General features: G+C 41.4%; 1 protein-coding gene across 1 annotated transcript; it reads right to left on the bottom strand.

Annotated features, from left to right (window-relative positions):
• Window positions 1–1,381: 1,381 nt before the first annotated feature.
• Window positions 1,382–22,160, bottom strand: LOC136563907 (serine/threonine-protein phosphatase 4 regulatory subunit 1-like). Its single transcript, XM_066561588.1, has 20 exons — window positions 22,155–22,160; window positions 22,015–22,059; window positions 18,083–18,215; window positions 17,653–17,759; window positions 16,911–17,053; window positions 16,253–16,399; window positions 14,563–14,670; window positions 13,368–13,433; window positions 12,636–12,794; window positions 11,971–12,164; window positions 11,218–11,636; window positions 10,284–10,516; window positions 9,612–9,704; window positions 8,948–9,133; window positions 8,510–8,671; window positions 7,817–7,917; window positions 6,624–6,744; window positions 5,992–6,126; window positions 5,190–5,331; window positions 1,382–4,498 (listed from the first exon to the last, which is right to left on the bottom strand). Exons 3-20 carry the CDS (start codon window positions 18,178–18,180, stop codon window positions 4,344–4,346), a joined length of 2,769 nt encoding a protein of 922 aa, XP_066417685.1. The 5' UTR covers window positions 18,181–18,215; window positions 22,015–22,059; window positions 22,155–22,160; the 3' UTR covers window positions 1,382–4,343.
• Window positions 22,161–22,390: the final 230 nt, after the last annotated feature.

Genomic DNA, 22,390 nt, shown 5'->3' with positions numbered 1-22,390 from the left:
CAAACCAACCTAAACAGGCTGCTGGAAGCAGAGTAGGAAATTAATAACTTTTGGCTCCCCTCTGCAAACCACCACCCTCCCCAAACTTTACTGGTCAGCAGATCCTCAGGCACAGCTCACTGCTGGCTTCTGCTTGCCTTTGAACACAGTTGGTGGTTACAACCCAACAACACTGCAGATTCAGAAAATGAAGGCAGAGAATGTGTGGACATGCTACAGACAGACTGCCTCTGGAATTGTGTGCCCCAGTTCAGCTGCAGTTCCACTTCTCTCAGTCCTTTGTCATTTCCTCCCTGCTCTTCCCTCCCTCCCATGGATCCTTAGCAGCCACCCCTCATAAGCAATCATCCTCCCTGCTATTCACTCTTCTGAAAAGCTGTTTCTGTTTTTCCTTACTGCTCCAAGCTCTTGTGCCACAGCAGAGCAGCACAGGGAGGCTTGGCCTGAGTGCTGGGGGCTAAATCACAGCCCCTCTGCCCCTCCTCATGAATTTGACAGTGACAAAATTCCCTCCTGAATCTTCTCTGGCCCAGAGTTATGTGAATTCCAGGAGTCTCTTTGAAATCCTGTTTTAATATTTCACAATTTATGCACAGAGTATTTCAGCTTTTCTATCAATACATTTCTGCTTGGTAACTCCCAGTTTGAATGCTGATTGTGTTTTGCATAAATTAACTAAATTGCAGCCCTTCTGTTTCATTGGTACTTTTTGTCTGCTTCCATCAGGAACAATGTCAGGGAGATTGCAAGCTGACTACAATTCTCTTTCCTAAGCAAGAGGAAAACATGTAAGAGCCCAATCAGCACCAGTTTCCTGATGTCTATTGGGCTTTATAAGCTGTATTGTACTCTGGCATTTAACAATTTCTGTTCATTTGGTTCACTTTAAGAAGGGAATGTAACAATTGCCAGTGTTCTGAGCCTCTGGTGTCTATTGATAAATATGGAACAGGTGTAACAACAGCTTCTCTTTCTTTCTCCTTAAAAACTCCCTGAGCTAAAAAGTTGTTTGTGCAATGCCAAAGCAAGACCAGGTCTCTGCTCCCCAGTTCCAACACTCAGCTTCCCCAGGGAGATGTGCAGCAGCCTGGAGTTCACAGGTAAAACAAGACCAACCTGGTGTGAAGCTGCCAAGAACACAAAACTCTGCTCAGGTGCTGCCTGAGCCTGGAAGGAGGCTTCCCTGCAAGTTCCATATCCCCACAGGGAGGGGAAGTTCCAACAATTGATGGCACATTTTAAAGATTCTTTTACGACACAGCACAAATAATTCCACATTCAGCCCTGGTCTGACAGACAACAGTGCTTACACCCAGGACAGGTTTCATTAACCAAGAAATGCACTCACATCTCACCCACGACAAAAATCAGTTACCACAAGTTGGTTTATAAAACAGTCACAGGATTTATTGAGATAAATACAAATAGAAAGTTACATAGATTCTTTATTCTGACAAATGGGTGACACTTCCAGAGTGTCCCCACTGAACTGGGCTCTGAACACCACGGTGTAGTGACACAGCTGCCACATGCTCACCCCACCAGGGCCACAGGTGAGGCTCAAACCTAAACAACAGGACCAACATGCTTTGGATCACAAGTGCTGGCTCATTCCCTACAGCATCCCAGCAATATTGCACCAACTACTGTTCTTGTCATGTTCCTTAGCTAGAAATGCTGAGAAGTGATATTCTTACTGCTGCTGTGAAAGTGGATTGACTACCTAGCTTTGCTCCACCTGGCTTTTTAAATACATATTTTTGCATAATTTAAACAACCCAGAGAACTGCACGTGAACACACTCATTGCATACATTTGTCTAGACAAGACGTAAAGTGCAGCCTTTTAGTCATGCTGAAATCATTTCTAGTTTAAAACTAAACCAAAAGGACAAACTTGCAGAGGGTAAATCTGGGTAACAGACCTGCACATTGTCTACAAAAACCCATCCCAGAACTATGCTGGCCCCCATTAGGACATGCAACTGTGGAGGTGGAACAGGAGGTTTTAAACACTCGACTGAAATCGCCTCGTTCAAAACCGACCTGAATTTGGGAGCCAGAGAGGTACCAAAATATTGTTAAAAAACAAAGAACTTTGTTCAGCCTTTTAGTGAACTTTTATAGCTGGTGGCTTACCCTTTACACACATCCTAGTTAAAAACTCCTACTGAACACAACCAAACATGCTAAACCCTATGGAAGCCTGTGTTTTCCAGTGGATTATTGCAAGTCAAGGTAACTATTGAAGGTGATCTGACAAACAGCAACCTGGGTTGGGTTAACGTTCAGGGTATTTCATTTATATACAGTATATTTCAAACATACTTACATATACACACACTTAAAAAATCTGTTCAGTGCTGAGAAATTTAATGAACTGATAATAAAAAACAGAAGTGAAACCTTGTCAGAAAGGCTTTAGAAAATATGAACTGTTAGAAAATATCAGTATAATGCCAGCATTAGAAAAAGATATTAGAACTAGAAAAAATTAACTTGAGGGGTCTTTTTGTTAAGAAATTGCAATCATAAAAAGTCTGTACTGAAGAAGCATTTGTTTTAAATTATAAAAAACAACTGTAAAAAATTAAATGTAGAATATTGCAGAGTTTACACTGCTTGCTGCAGTAGCAGTGGTGTATTTCTGCCTGCAACTTCCAAAGAGCATTTTGTGATCTTACAAGAAAACAATTTGCTACAAATACTGTACATATTATAATACATGACTGGTTAACTCATACAAAAGTGAGCCCTCCCAAAATACAGAACCCAGCTGAGGAACCTACTCACTGTATTGCCACATTCAAACAGAACCAAAACAGGCATTTCTGTGAAAACCTTTCCCCATGTGAACTACTTACTATGGGACATGAAATAAGGGTGAATATTTACACAGATCTGCTGAGGAGAAGGGACTCTGCTCTCAGAAATAAAGTAACTGTTATCACATGAAACCATTTCTTTAGTATTTAAGCAGTAGTTTTTGAGCTGGACAAAGTTTCAACCCACAATAAAAGACTGGTTTGTTTTTTTTTCCAGGACCCACATTATTGCAGATTTGGGATCCAAAAGAAGACAGGGTCCAGCAGAAGTATAAGCTTTATAGTTTCTCTGAGGCTACTCAATTTGACTTAACACAATTCTGCTCTTTCTTCCAAGCCCCTGTTCCAACAGACAGGAGACATCCCACTTCACCTTACATGTCTGACTTGGTGTTTGCCCCAGAGCTTGCCCTACAACCCACAGAGGATGCAGAGCAAACTGTGGCACCACCTTTCCCCAGAACATTTCCCCACTGGGGTTTTGCAGAATTTAGAGCTCCTTTGTTTCTTAGGAAAAGCTGTTTGGGGTTTAACCACTGGGCAGGTTAAAAGGTGTTTGTTAAATGAGGTGTGCATGTAGAACAAACAGACCCAAGCCTGTATCTCTCTGTGATACCCTTGTACAGCTCCAGCTCCTGCTGCAGAACTGAATCTCTCAACTCAAGTGACCTTTGCTGGGGCAGAAGGAGGAATTTTCCACTTAGGAACTCTGCAGTCTGCCTGCTCCTGGGAGAGGCAGCAGCAACAAAACCTGACCTGTAACACCTGCAAGAGCAGTCAGAAATGCTGCTACTATGATCTGTTGACACTGTAAGGGTATAGCTCAGAAGGAACAACTTAATAGAAACCTCACAATATACAAAGAATCTTGAGCTCTCTGTGCTTTGAAAAGTATCACACATAAAAATGACCAACCAATGCTTAATTCTAGCAGTGTAACTACTTTAAAAACTGAAATGATTTTTGAGCTATTCCCACTGATACAGAATTGAGTTCTTCATAATTTTTTGTTACAGTTCAAAACTATTCACATATATACACTTTTTTTTTTCAAATAAATGTAGTCGGTGGAACAGTACAAAGATTATAATGAAAGTGAGGAAAGAACAGATTCAGGAAAGTTTGCTATAATCAGGTTTTAAGATTTAGCAATCTTTTTAAGCTTATAGCAAACTTGCACTAATGGAAATATTTTGTTTAAAAAATGAAATGTAAATTCCAATTATGCTTAAACACAGAGTGTGGTGTAAGACTTTACAGACAATACTGAAGTGCAGGTGAGGTCAGAGTTATCACCTCCATTTATAAAGGGAAAACCAAAAGGAAGGAATTACTCACAGGAATCAAACACACCGCTGCAGATGAAACAAGGTCATGAAATGAAGACTAACGTTTCTCAACACCCCCTTTCCTGCTCAAATAGGTAACAAAACCCACCTTATCTGTCCTCATTACTCACACTAACAGAAACAAGGTGAAAAACCATCCTGCTCTTCAGCCTTCCCTGCACAACAACTCCTTAGTTTTGTTTTTCAATGGTGATATTGTCCATGTTATCCTGTTTCAGTTTTATGGTAGCAAAGAAAGACACATCTTGATCTCTGTCAGACTGCAGGGCTAGAATGGTCTCTTCTACAGCTTCTAGATGAGGATTGCCAACACTTTTAAAATAAGCTGGAATAAGGGGAGAAAAAAGACAATTTTAATCAAATCCAAAGGAATAAACGCTAGAGCATAAGTAGTGCAGAAATACAGAGAATGCCAAAACCATCTGGGGCAGCTTATCCAGCTTAGAGTCTCCTTACAGAAACTACAGGAAACTAAGGAAGCTGACAGAGAAAGAGAAATATGCTGCTTCTGATTCATCTTATTAGGTACTTAAATACTTCTAAGATAAACTTTTTTGCCAAGCCCTGAATAGAAATGTATCAATGAGCAACAGGAAGCTGCTCCTGTACAACGCATTCCAAACCCTTCTCCATAATTTATTCTGAAAAAAATACTGGAGATTTCTGTGCTTCCTCCTCTGAATAATCAGAGGGCAGGACACGAATTAGACCCGAGATCCAGCGGAACAGCTCAGGTGGTGTTGAGGAGGAGGCTGGACCCGGAGGCAGCGCGGTTCGCGGGGCCGCACTGCCCCCGTGTGGGGCCGCTCGGCACCTGCAGCGCCGGCCGAGGCAGCTCCGGCCCTCCCGGGACGAGCATCCCACCTTCCGAGGCTGAAAAGACACCCCAGTACTCTCAAATCTCAGTTTAAATCCTAGATTACAGGGCGTGACTCTGCTTTACAGCCTTGCACCGACTGAGCTGCCAGAGGAGAGCCCGAGGTGCGGGATCTTTGCAAGGAAATGAAGGAGCACACCTTTCTCCAGCAGTGTCTGCCTGAGGGCCTTGGCCAGCAGGACCCTGACGTTTGGCACAGGATCTGATGCAAGGCTTAGAAGGCTGGGGAGTAAGTGTTCAACAAACTGGTCCACAGGCATACACTCCTCTTCTACTACAGCCTACGAGACAAACACACAACAGAAAAAGCAAGATTTATGTTAAAAATACACTATTTGCCATTCCTTTCATTTCTTTCCACCTTGTCCTTAATTTGGCCTGTTAAAAAAGCTCTGAATGAGAACACCTCACCCTGTGTCTTACCATTTTGAATTTCAGCCAAAGATGGGCCAGAAAGAGCAGATTCATTTCTGTCAAGAATATTTTAAGAAATGCTGCTCTCTTGCCTGTCACCACCCTTTTCCCTTTTAATGTTCAACCCTTGCTCCTCACTGCTACCCAAGTAAGGTAAGCATTTTTGGTTTGGAGGGGGTGAGTGGTGGCAGTAAAGAGGGAAATAGTTCCTGGCATCCAGCACCCGTTGGTGGTGTGAAGAGCTCTTGTGATCCTTTAGCCTAACATTTGTTTAATCCTTGGCCATGCATCTCTGTTGGCCACTGGGATAGCAGATAGTCCAAGGACCAGCTGTGGCAGCTGGAAGCACAGCCCCAGACAGGGATCCAGCCTGGGGTGGGACAGCCAGATGCCAGCACTGAGACCACACTGACTCTGACCAAACCAAAAATAACCAAAAAAATTGTGGGTCAAATTTCAGTTTTGCCCACATGCTGCAAAGCCCCAAATTGAATGTACACACAGAAACAGAGAGAGAACATTCCAACCTGACAAATGAAGGCAAAGGCTTGTCTCCCAACCCACTTGGAGCAGTGGCGAAACCGCACCACGAGCTCGTTGATGAAATTCAATCCCAGGGCACTGGCACTGTTTGCATAGAACTTCTGCAGTATTGCTACAACCTGTGAGCCAAAGGAATGGGAACAGGAGGGGAACAAACAGAACAAATGAAACTTCAGCTTCATTAGATTTAAAAGGACAATTTCATTTGAATTCTGCAAGGAACACTGTATTCAATGTAGGCAGCTCTACTTGTAGGCTTCCTAACAAATTACATCAACTTTGAGGAAATATCAGTAGTTGGTTGTTCTGTGTTTTGTTCTGGTTTTCCTTTCCCCAGAATGGAGGAAGGTTTTCCAATTCACATATGCTGGCTTTCATTCACTTCAAAGGATTTCTCATTCACATACAACCACAGAGAAAAATGTCAGTATCTGTGACAGTCTGACAACTCAAAATATTTTATAAACTTTCCACTTCACTTTTTTCCGTATTGATTCCTGTGTTTATCAAAACATCCCTATTCACCCTACTTGTCTGAAAATACAATGATTTCAGGTACCCTCTCTGCAGGACCACTTTGCTGCTCTCCTGCCAGGAAGTGAACTAAATCCCCTACCAGTTTGAAGGAGATCCACCGAACTTCTGAAACTTTATCGGAGCACAGAGTTAGTGCAATGTGCCTTAGGTAGTCATAGACATCATTGGGATTGTAGAGCTCCAGGATCAGGATCAGCTGCCTGGAACACAAAGGAAACCATTACTGTGCACCAGCCTGCTGCCATTCACCAGCCCTTAAAGTGGGGAAGGAGCACCAAAGCAGCAGGGTTACTACAGAGCCCTTGAGCAGTTTGCTCTTCTCCTCACTTGGTACAGGTACAGGCTTTAATCCATCAGGGAGGCCCAGAGAAACTGTGATCCAAACTACATGTACCAGTGTATCAACATTGTAAAAGAAAAAGCAAAAGCTACAAACAGAAGCATGAGAAGCCTTTTTCAGCTTCAAACCAATACCCTGTACGTTCTTGCAAAGCAAACATTGAATTTTTACCTCAGTGTAGAAATCTACATTTCAGAAAATAATTCCTATCACAGAACCACCCAGAAGTCACTCCAGCCACAGAACCAGCAGCCACACAGAGCCCAGGCAGTGGCAGCTCCCCACCAGGGCTCAGGGAGCTGCTGTGTAACTTCTGTACCACTGTGAGTTTGTTGTGCCAAGCTGCAAAGGGAGAGCAAGTCCTCAGCAGGCCAAACACAGCAACAAAATAAACACAGAGGTCAGACTTTATCTGCAAACTATGGCTACAATGGTGCTGCAAATATCTACAGGGCTTGTAGAAAAACAACTGCAGGATGTTAATCTACCCAAAAAAAAAAAAAAAACACCAACTTATTTTCTAAGAACTGTTTTTTCTTTCCTACACATTAAAAACATTACTTTTTACATGCATTTCACTAATTTTTGCAAGAGAGACTGGAACTAATAAATTCTCACTGAATAGTATCTATCAGATTGTCATGTTTCATCAGCTGCAAGTGAACCAGATCTCCATTTTATTAAATCACAGGCATTTAAGTTTTAGTCACACATTACAACACAACTTGTGAAGAAAAAGAAAAAAACAAATCAAAAAACCCAAACACCCTCAACTCCCCCCAGAGAACCCTGACAGCCAGTGGCTTTTTCTTTCCTAAAGAAAGGTTGTAAACTCTTAGCTTCTAATTGAGATGTGCTAACTTCTGAATGTAATTACTTATTTCCAAGTTAGTAATACAGGTTAAAAATCAGAAGTTAACAAAATTACATACTCTGCCAGCTCGTAACGAAACCTCCAGTTCCTGCTGTTATCAGTCACCACAAATTCTTGCAGCTGGTAAAGATACTCCCTCCTTTTGTCTGCATGAAGTAGCTAAAGGAAAAACATTACTGGTATAAAACTGATAACACTTCAGACTTGCAGTTCTCTGGTGTGTCACTATTCACACCTATGTGCATTTTCCTACTTGAAAGCAAGTGACCAATCACAAGGTGCTTCCTAAAAACTGTGCACAGTCAGCTGAGTGCCTGGACACACAAGTGACATCCAAAGTACAAGAAGTCATCCCTTTAGCAACACCCAAAGCACCATCTCTGGATATGAGAGTGAGTAACCAAAAGCTGAGGGATCTGTGTGTATTCCACAGCAGCCCACCAGGATCTGCTCTCTTCTCTTCCAGCCCCAAACACAAATTGCTACCAGGCCAATTTTCCCAGTTTACAACAGCCAGCAGCATTTACAACCACATTTCCAAAGGGTTTTCAGCTTGGTATTTTGTTGGGATATGGAGAAAAGAGAAGTGAGGCACATTAAAAGAAGGAATAGAGGCACACACACAAAATGGTAGCATGGTGAAAAACTAAACATTGATTAGATACCAAGACATGCACAGCTCATTCAAAAACTCTTCATATAATGGAGTCAGAAAAAATTTTATGTGAAGAAATACATTACATTTTCCTACCTTCAGAAAGTCATAGAGATGTTTGAGGACACCGATACGCACTTCATCCAGGTCTTTCAAGAAGCCATTGAAAATTGGCACCAGATCAGCAGCTGTTAGCTGGTCCCCCAGGATCACAGCCAGCTCGTGGATGGAGAACGCCAGAGTGCGCCGCACCTTCCACTGCAAACGGGCCAGCAGGGCAAGCATGAGGCACCATGGCCACAACACACAAGCTTTTAACTACCCCATGTGAGGACTGAGAGAGCAGGACAAACAGGGCTACTAGAAAGTGTTCATCACATCTATGAAGTCTGATTGAAATGTGGAATTTTATATTTTTAGTGCACTTTTATTCCTCTATATGAAATCATGTGATCTTATAACCACAGTACGGACTGAAGAAAAAATCTCCTCCTCTAAATTCTGATTTTTTGTAACAAAACTTTTTTTTCTTACCTGTACATCTGAAGCCAGTGTCTCATAGGTGTCCTTGAGGCAGTGCCAGTTCTGCCTGCCCAGTGTCAGGGCCACCCCAGGCAGGCTGTAGGCACAGTGCTTGGCAATCTCAGTGTCAACGGTCTGGGCCCGAGCAGGGTCAGTCATGGACAGGTACTGGTCCAGCAAAGGCTGAGGGATGATGTCCTACAGACAGACACACTTCCATTTAAGAGCAGAAAGAAAACACAGCTGCTGTGCTACAGTTCTACCAATCAGCCAGCACCAAAACACAAGAGACACAACAGCCCTTGTGTGTGTTACCCTCACCAAGGGTACATGGCTCCAGTGGTTATTTATCCTCATTAGAACAGAGCAGTCAGCAAGGAACAGTCACTACAGCTTTATCAACACTCTGCATCCACCAAGCTCAAAGTTCCTTCTATGGTGATGCCAAACAGTGAATCAGTGACAGAGCAGGTCAGTGCCTACCTTGGTTGCACAGGTTGCCTCTAAGACACCAAAAAGGCAACAGAATGTTCCTAATTTTCTCATCTAAAACAGGGTTCTCCTTGAATTCTGGAGCATTCCTTACATTCTGCAACTGATCCACTGCAGAAGGTATCACTGCATTAAGGGTAAGATTAATTACTCCACTAAATCCATTAGATGCCATTTTAATCACCTGTAATTTTGACTTGTCATCTTCAAATGGTGGATTATTTTCTTGCTCTTTCCTCAAAAAGACACTGGTTCCTCTGTGTTGTTCCTCTAAGTCCTGTAAAAGAAGGTACCAGGTAGTGAAATGAAGGAGATTTGGTGCTGTTTGGGCTATTTCAAAGCATCACAGTGCAGAACAACAGAGCTCAGATTCAGAACAGCCCTGCACAGGCAGAGCCTTGCACAGGCAGAGCCTTGTTCAGTGTGTTTATGCAAATACAAAAAGACAACAGTTGCACACTGAGGCAAACAGACTGTAGCAGCAAGAAGGGCAGCAGGAGTTAAAATTTACTTCTAAAGAAAGCAATCTAACATCTCAAACCCAACATTCATACACATTTTGGATGGTTACTTTTAAATAGTTTTTGTTCTTGAAATTAACTTAAATTATACTCAACAGAATTTAATCAGAAAAAACAACCTGTACAAGACTACTACAAATCTTTACCTCCTGGGTCATTTGTGTGCAAACAGAAATGATAACCCTTAATGGCTTTTCTTTTGTTAATTAGAGTAAGTAGAATATGATAGCTTTGGTCTAGTAATGTTCAAAGGCTTTGGATCAAAAGTGGGTCAGTTATGCCAGGACTACATAACCCCACACAGCTCAGACATGGAGCACACAGTGTGTACTTACTGTGCTTTTCAGCACACTGGTGCTTGACTGGTCACTGATGTCATCCTGGGAGGCAGGGGATGAAAGAGTGCCCCCCTGCACCTGGTTGCAGGCAGCATCTGAAACCACTGTTTCATCCAAAATCATTTTGTTCTGAAGATTGTCACCACTTTCTTCCATTTTTTTGGCGTCACAGTCACCAACAGAATCAAACTGAGCAGCTCTGAGAGCAGCAGACAACACTTTGACCTGAGCTGCATAGAGCAAAAGCTGGTTATTTAGTCTCCTTTCTGCATTTAAAGGTATTAAACTTGTAATTAACTCATCTGAACAGATAAAAGGTAGCCCAGTAGGAGCTGCACACAAATGCTGTATTAGCAAACATTTAGCAAAAGGCATTTTACTGCAGAGCACTCAAGAGACTTGGTGAAAACAAGAAACTGAGCTGACTATGGATGACAAGAAGGATTTGGTCCATGAAGCACAGATCACTATCCCACTGTCCTTCCAATATCCCACTATCCCAATATCCTTCCAATGCTTTTGACAAAGGCCTGTTTCAGGTGGGTAAGGAGGAAGAACTTGAAATTAGGGCCATTCTCAGTCAGCCAATATTAGATGAATTCAGCTTGTAACACGTAGCACTGTCACTAAACCCACAGTACCTACAATACTCAAAACCTGTTAAAACTGTCTTTAACAAGCTGTTTTCCATTTTGTCTTTAGATCAATTTATTTTTCATGGAAACAGAAGCCAGGAACATTTCCCCAGCTGCTCTAGAAATAACTTAGGTCTTATGAAAAAAGCTGTTGCATAACCTTCTACTATAATTTACTACTCAAGGTAGGTTCATCACCCTATGAAGATCAAGCTAATTAAAATGCAGTCAAGTGTTTTGTAAAGGCCAGAAAACCTGCTCAGAGAAAACACGATTTTACTGTCACAGAGTCTCACCTTGAACATCTGGATCATCTATGTGCTCCTGTAAGCTTTCTAGCACCTTTTTTATTTCATTGCTAGCAACACAGTTATTGCATGGCCCAGAGCAGGTCTCGTTGTGCTTCTCAGCCTTGAACTGCAGCAGCTCCAGGTCCTGGCTTATGTCGGGCAGAGGAGGGCGCCAGTACAGGAAAGTGCTGAACACGTCCTCGGCAGGCGGCAGCCCCGAGCTCAGCCCCGGAATGCTGCTCTCCTTCGTGCCTTCAGTTTTGTCACCCTGACACAAACCAGACGCATCTTCTCCAGGGCTGGCACAACAATCCGAGCTTTCTTCCCATGAATTTTTATTTAGGTCCTCAGAGAGCTTTGTACAAACTTCTGCTGAAGTCTCCTCAGTTGATGATTGCGGTTTGATTTCCATTGGTTGTTCTGAGCTAGAAACAAAGTTATTGAAAGTAAATTTCAAGTACTCTGTAACAAGAAGTTTTCAGTTAAATACTTGATAAAAGACAGCAGCAACAACAGAAGGTTTTCTCTAAAGAAAGACAGAATTTGTTACCACTATGCTTTACTTCACCAGTTTTCCCTTTGCCCTCCTGTGAAGCCAAAGTGAATTTTTCAATAATGTAGTTACACTCAAACGGGTGATCTCACTCTTCAGACCTTTTCTGGAACTGCATTCTCAAATTGAATTTTTAGCTTTGACAAACAACAAAACCCCCCTTTTTTTAAACCCCTCCACTACATCCCACCTTTCCCAGGATTTACCTGGGCAGTGCAGCATTTGCACTGGAAGACATCACAGTGATATTGTTGCTTGGCTGACAGGGATTGGAATTCACATCTTGTGCTAGTGGTCGGATACTCAGTGTCCCATCCTCTCGAATGTAAAGACCAGCACTTGAAGGGTTTGCAAAGGTAGAAATAAATGGGCCAAGAGACTGAAAAGCAGCCTGACGAACCTGTGGTGGTGTGAGAGCAACAGTCAGGCTTCATGCAACTCTCACAGAGCTGAAAAATCTAAATTTGGTGCAATTTTTGGTAAGAACCAATTGGTTCTTAACATAACAGCTTCATTTAGTACCAAATATAACCCAATTACCAAGTAAGTGCCACTTAAGCAAAGGGTGATACACCCAAGCATGTATCTACAATCATTGTACAGAAATCTTTGGGGAGTTATAAATTTGAAGGACATCTGTTTACTTCAACTCATCTATTTAAGACAAGCAACCTTTTCTCAGAAGAATATTTAAATTTATAAACTGTTGAGAGAGGGGAGACATAAGAAACTATTTCATTAGAGATTAGTTTCTAGCACATTAAGCTCTGATCTCAGCAAATGCACTTCAGAGCATTGCTAAAGTTGCCCATTATTTGTTTAGGATCTGCCTGGGAGGAGGCATCCATCCATGCCAGAGGCAGTTACTCACCCATCTGCAGGTGTCACTGATCAGGCTGATGAACAGTGGGGACAGTTTGCTCCTGCGAACTTCTGGGGACGTGGTGTAAGACACTGCCATGAAGCATTCAGCACAAGCCTTCCTCATTCCCCACACACTATCAGAGCACAGCTCAAAGAACTTGGGAATCTGCCAAAAAGAAGCCAATCCAAAACTAATTAAAGAGTAAACAAAAACTGCAGCAATATCAAAGTATTTGTTTGAAAACTGCAGACAATAAGTAAAGAACAGAAGAAAGAGGGACAGGTTAAATGCATACACTAATTAAAGGAATTGGAAAAAACCCATCTGTCTTTCACTCCATTAGGAATGTGTGTACAACTATTTGCAGAAAGAAAGAATAAAAAGAATTATTAATGGCCTATTTTCCCTGAAATCATAATTGAAATGATGATCATCTAGTTCAGGGAAAAATGAAAGTGGTAATTCTACAATGTGTGTGTATACATAAATACATGTATATATACATATATATATGTATCTGTTGTCAATTACATTGTTAAATATATTTTGCAAAGGAAGAACTTTGCATTTCTCTTAATTCCCAGTTTTGCTGTGTAATTGCAACCAAGGCCTTAGCCAAATCAATTAAAAAATGCATGCACACTGATTAATTTATAGAGAAGACAATAAAGGAACTCATTATTAAACTTTCTGAACTGAGAAATATAGGTCTTGCAAATTGATTTGGTTTTTACATACCAGAAGTCTTTCAGTGGCTTCTTGCCCAACTGCATTACAAATGTCACCAAAATTAGCTGCACAAATCTAAGAAATAAAAAGTCATTAATAACACTGTGTCTCTTTCAAGGGCATCAGTTTGATTACCAACTCCACCATGCATTATTTATCCCATCAAACAACTGCACATGTTTTGACTCTTCCAATTTCAGGCCTGTAACTGCATCATGTAATATTAACTCATCCAAACAAAGAGTCACCGAGCAAGTGTCCATACACCACATGCCTTTGGGATCAATAGTAATAAAGTTCCTGCATGAGGAGCATCATCTGCTCCAGTAACCACCAGAAGGGACAATAAGCCCCCATGAAAGTTTAAATCACTTTGAGCAGCAGCTGTCAAACCCAAAGCAGGCCAGAACATGATACCAGGGTCAGGACTTAGGTGTACTGACAGCACTAGCCTGGCTCCAGGTGGCTTAAGTGCTTTGCTGAAGCAAAGTTTAATCAAGGTCTCAAGTTCGTGCCATTTACAGGCCATTACAGAGCTCTAATTAAGGCAAAAGGGACATCCCCTCAGGCTGGAAAAAGATGTTGGCAAAATCTGAAATCATTTAAGATAGAGCTCTGTTCATACACATTTTAGTCACTCTCTGGGCTTATTTACAAGGCAATAAAAGCAGCTCAGAGTCCAGCAAGTGCAGCTTATGTTGCAGAAGAAGCTGAAGCTTGGTGTGACCCTTAAGTCTACACAAGTATTTTAATACTTCTTATGCTACAAGTTTCCTTTTGTACTCAAACATGAGTTAAAGTAAGCCTTACACTTTGGGGATTTCTCCTTTCAATAATAACAGATTTCTTTTTAAAGAAAGGATGTTTCAAATGTCTATTACTTTTGAATTTTGAAATAAGATGCTAGAAATTATACAAGTTGCTACTATCCTATAACCAAGCACAGCAGCTTACAAAAAACATGGTGCACAACTATTAAATGTGCAAGACTAGTTCAACTACTGGACCCAATCTACTGGCCAAAGCCTATTATCTGTTCCTTTACTGAACCACAGAAACTAAGAACCATGTCAATAAATCAAAATCTCTCTTCCAGATGCTTTGAAAGTCCATCAGCTAGAGTTATGACTAAACTATGTGGGAGAGCATTTGAACAGCAGTACAAACTCATTGCCAGGTGCTGTAGGGCTGGGCACACACCAACCTTTCGGACTTGAAACAATTTCCCATCGCTGCACAGTTCACAGAATCGAGGAAGCAGCATGTGCTCAACTGTTGTTCTGCTCAACATAGAAGCCATTTTACAGATTATCTGAAAACCAGGAAAGGAATATGAGTAAGGAGAAGAAAATTATAAAGCTTTTAAGCACAGCTAAATATTCCTCCTAAAAATTACCTCAGTGAGCAAGACAGTGATTACAATCAAATACATGAAACTGCTACAGATTATTTGTATTTCCATACACCTGTTTTATGTAAAGCACAAACACAGCTTTACTTTAAATCATTCTATGCCAGAACATAACACTTCTGCATTTAACTCCTTGTCTTTTATCTGGTTAAATAGACTTTTTATTAATAGATTTGTTTTCAAGGTGTTTGCAATGTGGCCAACACTGGCATTTTGTATGGGGATGACAAAAGTTCCATTGCACTAAGGATCTTATAAAAACCACACTCTTGAAGCATATTAGAAATATCCCAAGCTTCAGCATGCAAGTAAGAGACTGGTCTTTAACAGCTCAGATACTTAAAAACATGCACAGTCCCAGCTGTAGGCTCAGATACCACAATAAAATAGAAGTTTGCCATACAGCAGGACACAAAAATGGGAGTGCCAGAAAAATGAGTTATTTATGTGAGCCCCTGCACACTTTACAGGAATGATGCCCAGGAATTTTAGGAGTTAAGAGTGTATAATTAGAGGAAGTTTGCACCATGCTCCTTAATTCAGCTTTCTCTGAGGAACCATCAGTTTCCTCTACCAACACAAACCATGTTTCTGCTGTGAAAATCATGTGCTTTGGGTTGGGTGTTTCCTTTCAGCTCCCACTTTCTGGGAGAAGTTGCTGTAATTCTTGTATTTGCAAAGGCAGAAAGCAAGGGGCTCTGATGCACCAGGGGTTTAATGCTTACACAAACATCATCAGATTACAGTCCTCATCTTTCTGGTTTTATTTTTCAAAAAATATTGAAGCTTTCTACCTTCACAAAAAATGAGCTTTATTCCTTTCTAGAATAAATGCTTGCCTTTGTAATAGAATGTTCAACAACTAAGGAACAGACCATTCAAGGACTTTCCTACAAATTTTCAAACTCCTAAAAGGCATCTGGTGCTCAGATGTCATCCTGGAAAATTGCCTAAGCAATTCCCAACTCCCAAACAAGGAAGAGGAAAATCTAGCTGGTAAAATATTTTACAGGTCAAGTGTCAGATATCCATGCTGAAATGTAATTACACACCAGCACTTTTCTGTGGAGTCAACTGATTTCTTGAAAGTCACCAGGCAATGTTTTTTTCAGAACACTTCAGAACAGAGATCAGGTCACATTTCTACAACATTACTGTGAAACCTGGTAAAGCAAATGTAAAGAACATTCTCGGGAATTTAACAATCCTAACAAGAATTTTAAAAAAGGCTGCCAAGGACCAATTGTATTTTAAAGCTATTCAGCTACTATTTTGACATCATTTAGCATCCTGAAGCATAAAGATGGTCTCTTTAAATCTGATATTTTCAAAAATTCAGAATAAAATTTAAAGACTTGTTTTGTTAAAGTAAAAATACAAATATCTTGCTGAATAAACACAAAGTTTAATGGCTTTATTCAATGTCAGCACTATTCCTGGACCTCATCTTAATCACCATTATAAATTAATGTTATCAACTTACATTGACAGCTTCCACCTTGTACTCATCATCACTGTCAGGAGCAGAGAGGTCCAGCAGAATTGGACACACCTTATTTTCAATGTCACTCTGAGCCACGAGATCTTGTTCCAGCAGTATCAGCAGTGCTTCCTGGCCTGCCTTTCTGACCTATAAACAAACACACAAAACCAGTCTGTCACTATAAAAACAACATTTACAGATACAAGAACCACAAAAGCCTCTATCCTTTGAATGGATACAAAAAAAAACAAACCCAGAAAAAAAGTCTTAGTTTATTATCATAAGGAATTAGTAACAAATACTAAAGTTTAATACAATCATTAGATGACATTTCATCACATTCTGAAAATAAGATAAAAGATGAAGTAGAAGACAGAGTTTTCAAGTCATGACTCCTGTAACAGATTCTGTCCATGTGCTGTCAGACAAACCCTGAAGTCTCCCATTATCTATCTGCTAAGGGAAGTAGTAAAAACAAACAAAAAAAATTATCAGACCTCCCTAGCAGAATGTACTGAAACCAATAAACACAGAGCACTACATAAAAGCCAGATATCAACCAACGTGGAACTTCCTCTTATCTCTTTCTCATGCCTTAAATCCACTGAACCACACAGAATTTTCCAAAGATTCAACTCCTCTTGTCTGTTTTTCCTACCTGATTGTTAACATCTGTGAGGTACCTCACCACTATGGGCATAAGGTATTCAAAAAATGCTGTTGGGAATTTTGGTCGACTTTCTTGTAGAAAGATGGCAATAGGAGGAATCTGTTCCATCAGCTCTGTGCGAACAGTTGGCTCTGGAAATAAAAGTCAGATTACATTGGTAAATATGAAATGAAGATCAGGTACCTTAAAAAAAAGGTAGCATTTTTCTTCATGTTTTCACAACAGAGGAAAATTAAAATAACCAAAACTTAGAAATAGCATCATGGAGATTGCCTGTTCTTATGGGAAAGCTGAATAAAACAGAGTAGCCTTACATACATCATCACAGTTCAGAGACTTGGGATCAGTTCCCAAATCAATCCAATAAAATGAGATCACAAGCTGGAAAATCAGTCACCATGAATGTATGCACAAGAACTATTAAAACACAAAACTGCTCTGTGCCACTTCAACCAGATACAACAAATCAAATTTAACTAATTTCTTGAAAAATGTTTCTTCAGGCCCCACACTAAGAATAGGCCTTTCATTTAACATTTCCATAAAAAATATTTCAAAACCAAGAGATAAAAAGGAATCTGTTTCCACTGACAGATCTTCCTGCTAGATGATTCAGCTTCCTTAGTTCATTCATTGTCTTCTCAAAATGGGAAGTCAGCATTTCCTATGTTGCAATTTACGTAAAATAACTGACACAAATTAAAAAACAAACAAAAGCAAACTTTCAAACCTGCATCTTCAGAGAGCCTGACCACTATTTCCATTACAGTCAGAAAGTCTTCTTCATTGCTACTGAAATCTCGAAAGACATCCAGAAGACCCCTGGCAATAATTTGCCTGTGGAGTGAACAGAACAATTGCCTTAAAACCCAGCCAGTGACACTTAGATGGGATGCAAGGGGAACTTATCAAATGTAAATGGCACCATAAAACAGATCAAGCTGTTCTCTGAACATTCCAATACCAACAAAATAAAGATGGAATCAAGAGATCTTATTTGATAATCAAGACTGAAAATCTCTTTTCATGGAAGCGTTTTACAAGTTATTCAAATAGAAATAACAGCAGGCAAGTATTTGGGAGAATAATGAAAGACACAGCAAGATCTAAACATGCACAGTGCACTCAGGTGCCACCAAGTGTGCCTGCTGTGCCCTTACCTGTTAAATACATTATCACTGAAGGCATACTTCTCTAGACGAGCCAGTGGAGTTAAGTTATCCTGGCCAGGAATATCCAAGAATGCTGTTATCCTCATGCTATCACAGTCTGGTCCATAATCTTCAAAGCCAACTTGAAGGACATGAAAAGTAACCAAAAAAAAAAAAAAAAATTCAAGAGTCAGCAAGAGATGTTACAATGTAAACTACAAGAAACCAGTAACTATTTCTTTAAAAGAAAAGTAATTGCACATCACTGCAAACAGCTTACAAAATCGTCTTAAATTGTATCTAATGAATTTGAGTATAACACTTGCACACAGACTTGTAAACTCAAGCTTTAAAGTTTAACTGTCAAAATCCTTGGCTTTAAACAAGCTTTACTTTGCCCTTTCAGTGGAGGATCCACATGCATTGAGTTAAGAGGGCTCAGCTGACAATTGCACATCACAAACTTTGGGAAAAAACTTCAACTTCACAGCACTTGTGAAGGTGCTGGGAGCTCCCTGCTGCACCTACTAACTATGGGCTTTTTTCTGTGTAAACCCACTCTTCTCTCACTTGATATGTTAAAAATCCTTCTGTTCCAAGCCTCAGTTTTTTCCCAACATTGCCTATGTAAAACTCTGCTTTCCAATTATTCAGCAAAAGTCAAAAGACACTCAGAAATACAACTCAGTAAAAGAGGAAGTCATCTGAACATACTTGGAGAAAAATGCTATATCTGGGTCTTCAGGGGAAAAAAAGCAGATTGGTTTAAGGTCTCCAAGGAAGCCAGGTGAGTTAAAATACTACAGAAGTTCCAAATTCTGCTTTTCTCGCAGACAACATGCTCAACAAATTCAACAGATCTCAAACAAACAGATCTGTGGGATTAGATTGAACATTGACATTCCCAATGTGCACACAGATACTACAAGTGAACCCACAGCCACACAATAGGAAACAGATGCTAATTATTCCCAGCTTTTTAAAATGATGACATATTGCACTGACACTCTTCTTTCCCCTCCAGTGGTCATTATTATTTCTCATGCCTGCTCCTAACAGAAGGGTCTGTCTGGTTCAAAACATTTTTCTGCACAAGTGTAAACAATCTGCAGAGCCCAGACCTGTCTGGGATAAATCTGCTTTGGGACTTCCCCCCAGTCAAGGCATCTGAAGAGGGAAGATCCAGATTTGCTGCTTCAGAAGAAACTTGCTGTGTCCCTGACAGCTCAGGGGAAGTTCCACAGCGTCTGCAGCGCTGCAGATTTCCCTTCTGAGGTTGCAACAAACTCTGACTACCCTTGTGTCTATGCAATTATTGTGTATATATTGGAAATTCACACAGGCCAGACACTCAGTAGCTGACTTCTGAGGTTAGGCACCTGTTACACAAAGAAAGACTGATCAGAATCAATATACTTGTCATTAGCTTTGCCTAGTTCCCACCTGTGCCTAATTAGAAACACTTTAGCAATTAAAGCTATTAGTTCACTTCAAATAGTGCAGAATTCCTACCAATTCAAACAACAATGAAATAAATCCCAGTTCTAACTTTGACTACAATACCACACCTGGGACTAATGTTGTAAACATCATGTACACGTTTCATTTTACTGCATGGAGCAGCTCCATTATTCATTTAAAGTACTTAAGCACACACCAGTGCCTCCAAGAGCAGAGAGAAAACAGAGCACCACTACTTATGCCCAGGATTGAGAGTTAAATACCTGACATTTTTTCCATACACTCTCACTACACATAAGTAAAGAATAATCATGGCAGAATCCATTTTGTCTGCTCTCAAGAATTTTAGTTTTCTTTTTCCATAAAATAGGACACAATGGATACCCCCAGGTTTCAGAATACACCAAATAAAGCAAATCCCAAATACTGAACTAGTATTTGTTATCTAATCTTCCTTCACAGGTACATCTATTATTCAGTATTTTTCCCTCTAACTAGATCAAAAAAGTGAGCTTGAAATCTGTTCACCTATAAACAGAAATAAATGTGACAGTATTCACAGCTGAACTTGAGTTCACTGTGCTTAAATGCTGCTCAGAGGTGTGAGAAACTCAGGGTCACAGGACCTAGTGGAGCAATTCAATGTCACCCCCCAGTGTCACTATTCAGATTTCACAGCACAAACCAGTAAATACCAGCACCCAGCACAATGGTTTAATCAGCTCAAGAAGGTAATTCTCCCTCCTGGTGCTTGTAGAAGGAAAAAGAAATTATTTAAATACTTTCTTATTAATTACACAAAGGGCATAAATAAGCTAATTCTTTCTTCCAGATGACCCATTACCTTATGAAAAGCAACTTTTAAGCTGCACTTGAATTTAGCTAGATTTTACTACAGCTTTTTCTGACATTCAGAATAAGTCCCTAGACTTCCTGTTTCAACACAATTGATCTTAAGTGTTCATGACACTATTGCACCTATTTACTTAAGCAAGTAAGAATCCAGTTCCAGTGATTTATTTCACTGAGGCTTTCCTGAAACACATCCTGAACTCTTTGCTAGCCAAGTCTCTGGACAACATTATCTTAGTCATGGGACACCTGAACTCTGCTACAACAGAGAGCTCTTAATTCCATAATTCTAAAGGCAATGTCAGATTAATTAACATAATCAAAGAATATTTTTAAATAATTCCATTTTCATAAATCTCTGAAAGGTACATTTATTTCCATGCTCATCCTGGAATGGATAACTTCTTTTATGAATTACCACTTATGGCAAAACTCTCTTTATCTGGATATTTTTGTTCACTCGAGTTTTGCCTTACAAGCATCAAGCTTTTTAATCAACTTGGCAAAAAAAACTGTGACAGTCTAAACAGTACAGCCAAGGAGTGAACACTAATGGACAACAAACACTCCCAGCGATGGTCCAAGGCCAAAACCCATAAGAAAACGACCTTTGAGTTTGCTTTTATTTCTACTTCTCACACTTTACACACTGCTGCCTACTAGGGAAAAGCAGAAACCTCAAAGACTGAGAGCAACAACCAAGAGAACTCCACAGAACCAGCTCCTCCCACAGAGGCAACATCCCTGCACACCTTCCAAACGAAAGACTTCAGATCCCAGTTGTATTCCAACATTTCCCCTGGTGTTCCTGAAGACCACCTTTCTCCTAAATCAGCTTCTCATGCTCAGCTGGGAAGGTGGGTGGGATGGGGCCACCTATTTCACATTTCCAAGCAGTATCAAACAATAAAAGTCTTGCGAGAAACAAAGTTTCACACAAGAAACAAATACAACATCTTTCTTTTTTAATAGAAAAGTCAATCCAAAGCATCAAGGAAGCCACCCCACAGAGAGAGCTGCTTTCTAAGGCAACAGAAGTTCGTAGCACTGTCAAAGCTTTATCTCCTGAAGTCCCAGCGCTTACCAGGCTGGTTCACGTCTGACAGGTGTCCAGCTCTTCTGGAACACAGCCCTGGACTACACGGGTGTGTGATGGAGCCGTTCCCTGCTGCGGGACCGGGGCTCGGTACCCAACCCAAACCCAGCAGTTTGTGCGATCCAACCGGAGCACACACGGAGATCTTCCCTTCATCCCGAGCTGCAGGAGCAGCAGAAGACGCGTCCTCACAGCCCCTACAGCTTTGGAAAGTCTCATTGCTGAGCTGAGCAATCCCTGGGCTAAGTGTCCTAATTCCCACTGACAACAGGAGCGGGGCTGATCCCCTCGTCCCTCCGTGCGCCTTTCCCAGGCTGCTGGAGCTGCTGTTTACACCGAGCCCAGCGGGCACTAGAACCAGCGGGGATGGTCCCAACACCCCGGGACCCTTCACCTGCCAGAACTGCCACAAAATCCTCCCCTCGCCCTCACCGGGGTGAAAATGCGGAGAAGGAAAGAGGGCGACAGGAGGACCCCGGGGTGGGAGCGCGGGCCTGAACAGGGAGCGGAAAAATAAAAAACAGTTACTCACAATCATCTAAGTCATCCTGCAAATCCACAAAATACAAAGGGATCCCTACAAACAAAAAACAGAAGAGAGATACCAGGGGGTTGGTTTCGGAGGGACGGCGGCAGCCCCGGCTGAGCCGCCCGCCCGCCGGCCCCACTTACCGGCCATCTTGGAATGGACATGGGCGAGGAGGAGGAGCGGGAGGGCACAGGGAGGAGCCGCGGGTGCTTCCTGTCACCGGGTCAGCCCCGAAACGCCACCGGGTGAAGGAGCAGCGGCTGCCGGGGGTCGAGTGGTCCCTCAGCGCCCAAGGGGGACAACAGAGAGCGGGGGGCGCGGGCGGGGACTCCGGCGGCCGCCCAAGATGGCGGCGCGTCCGCGCAGCCTGAGGAGGAGC

The sequence above is a fragment of the Molothrus aeneus genome, chromosome 17, assembly GCF_037042795.1.
Source record: "Molothrus aeneus isolate 106 chromosome 17, BPBGC_Maene_1.0, whole genome shotgun sequence".
Taxonomy (NCBI): Eukaryota; Metazoa; Chordata; class Aves; order Passeriformes; family Icteridae; genus Molothrus; species Molothrus aeneus.
This window is presented reverse-complemented; position numbering and strand designations above follow the sequence as displayed.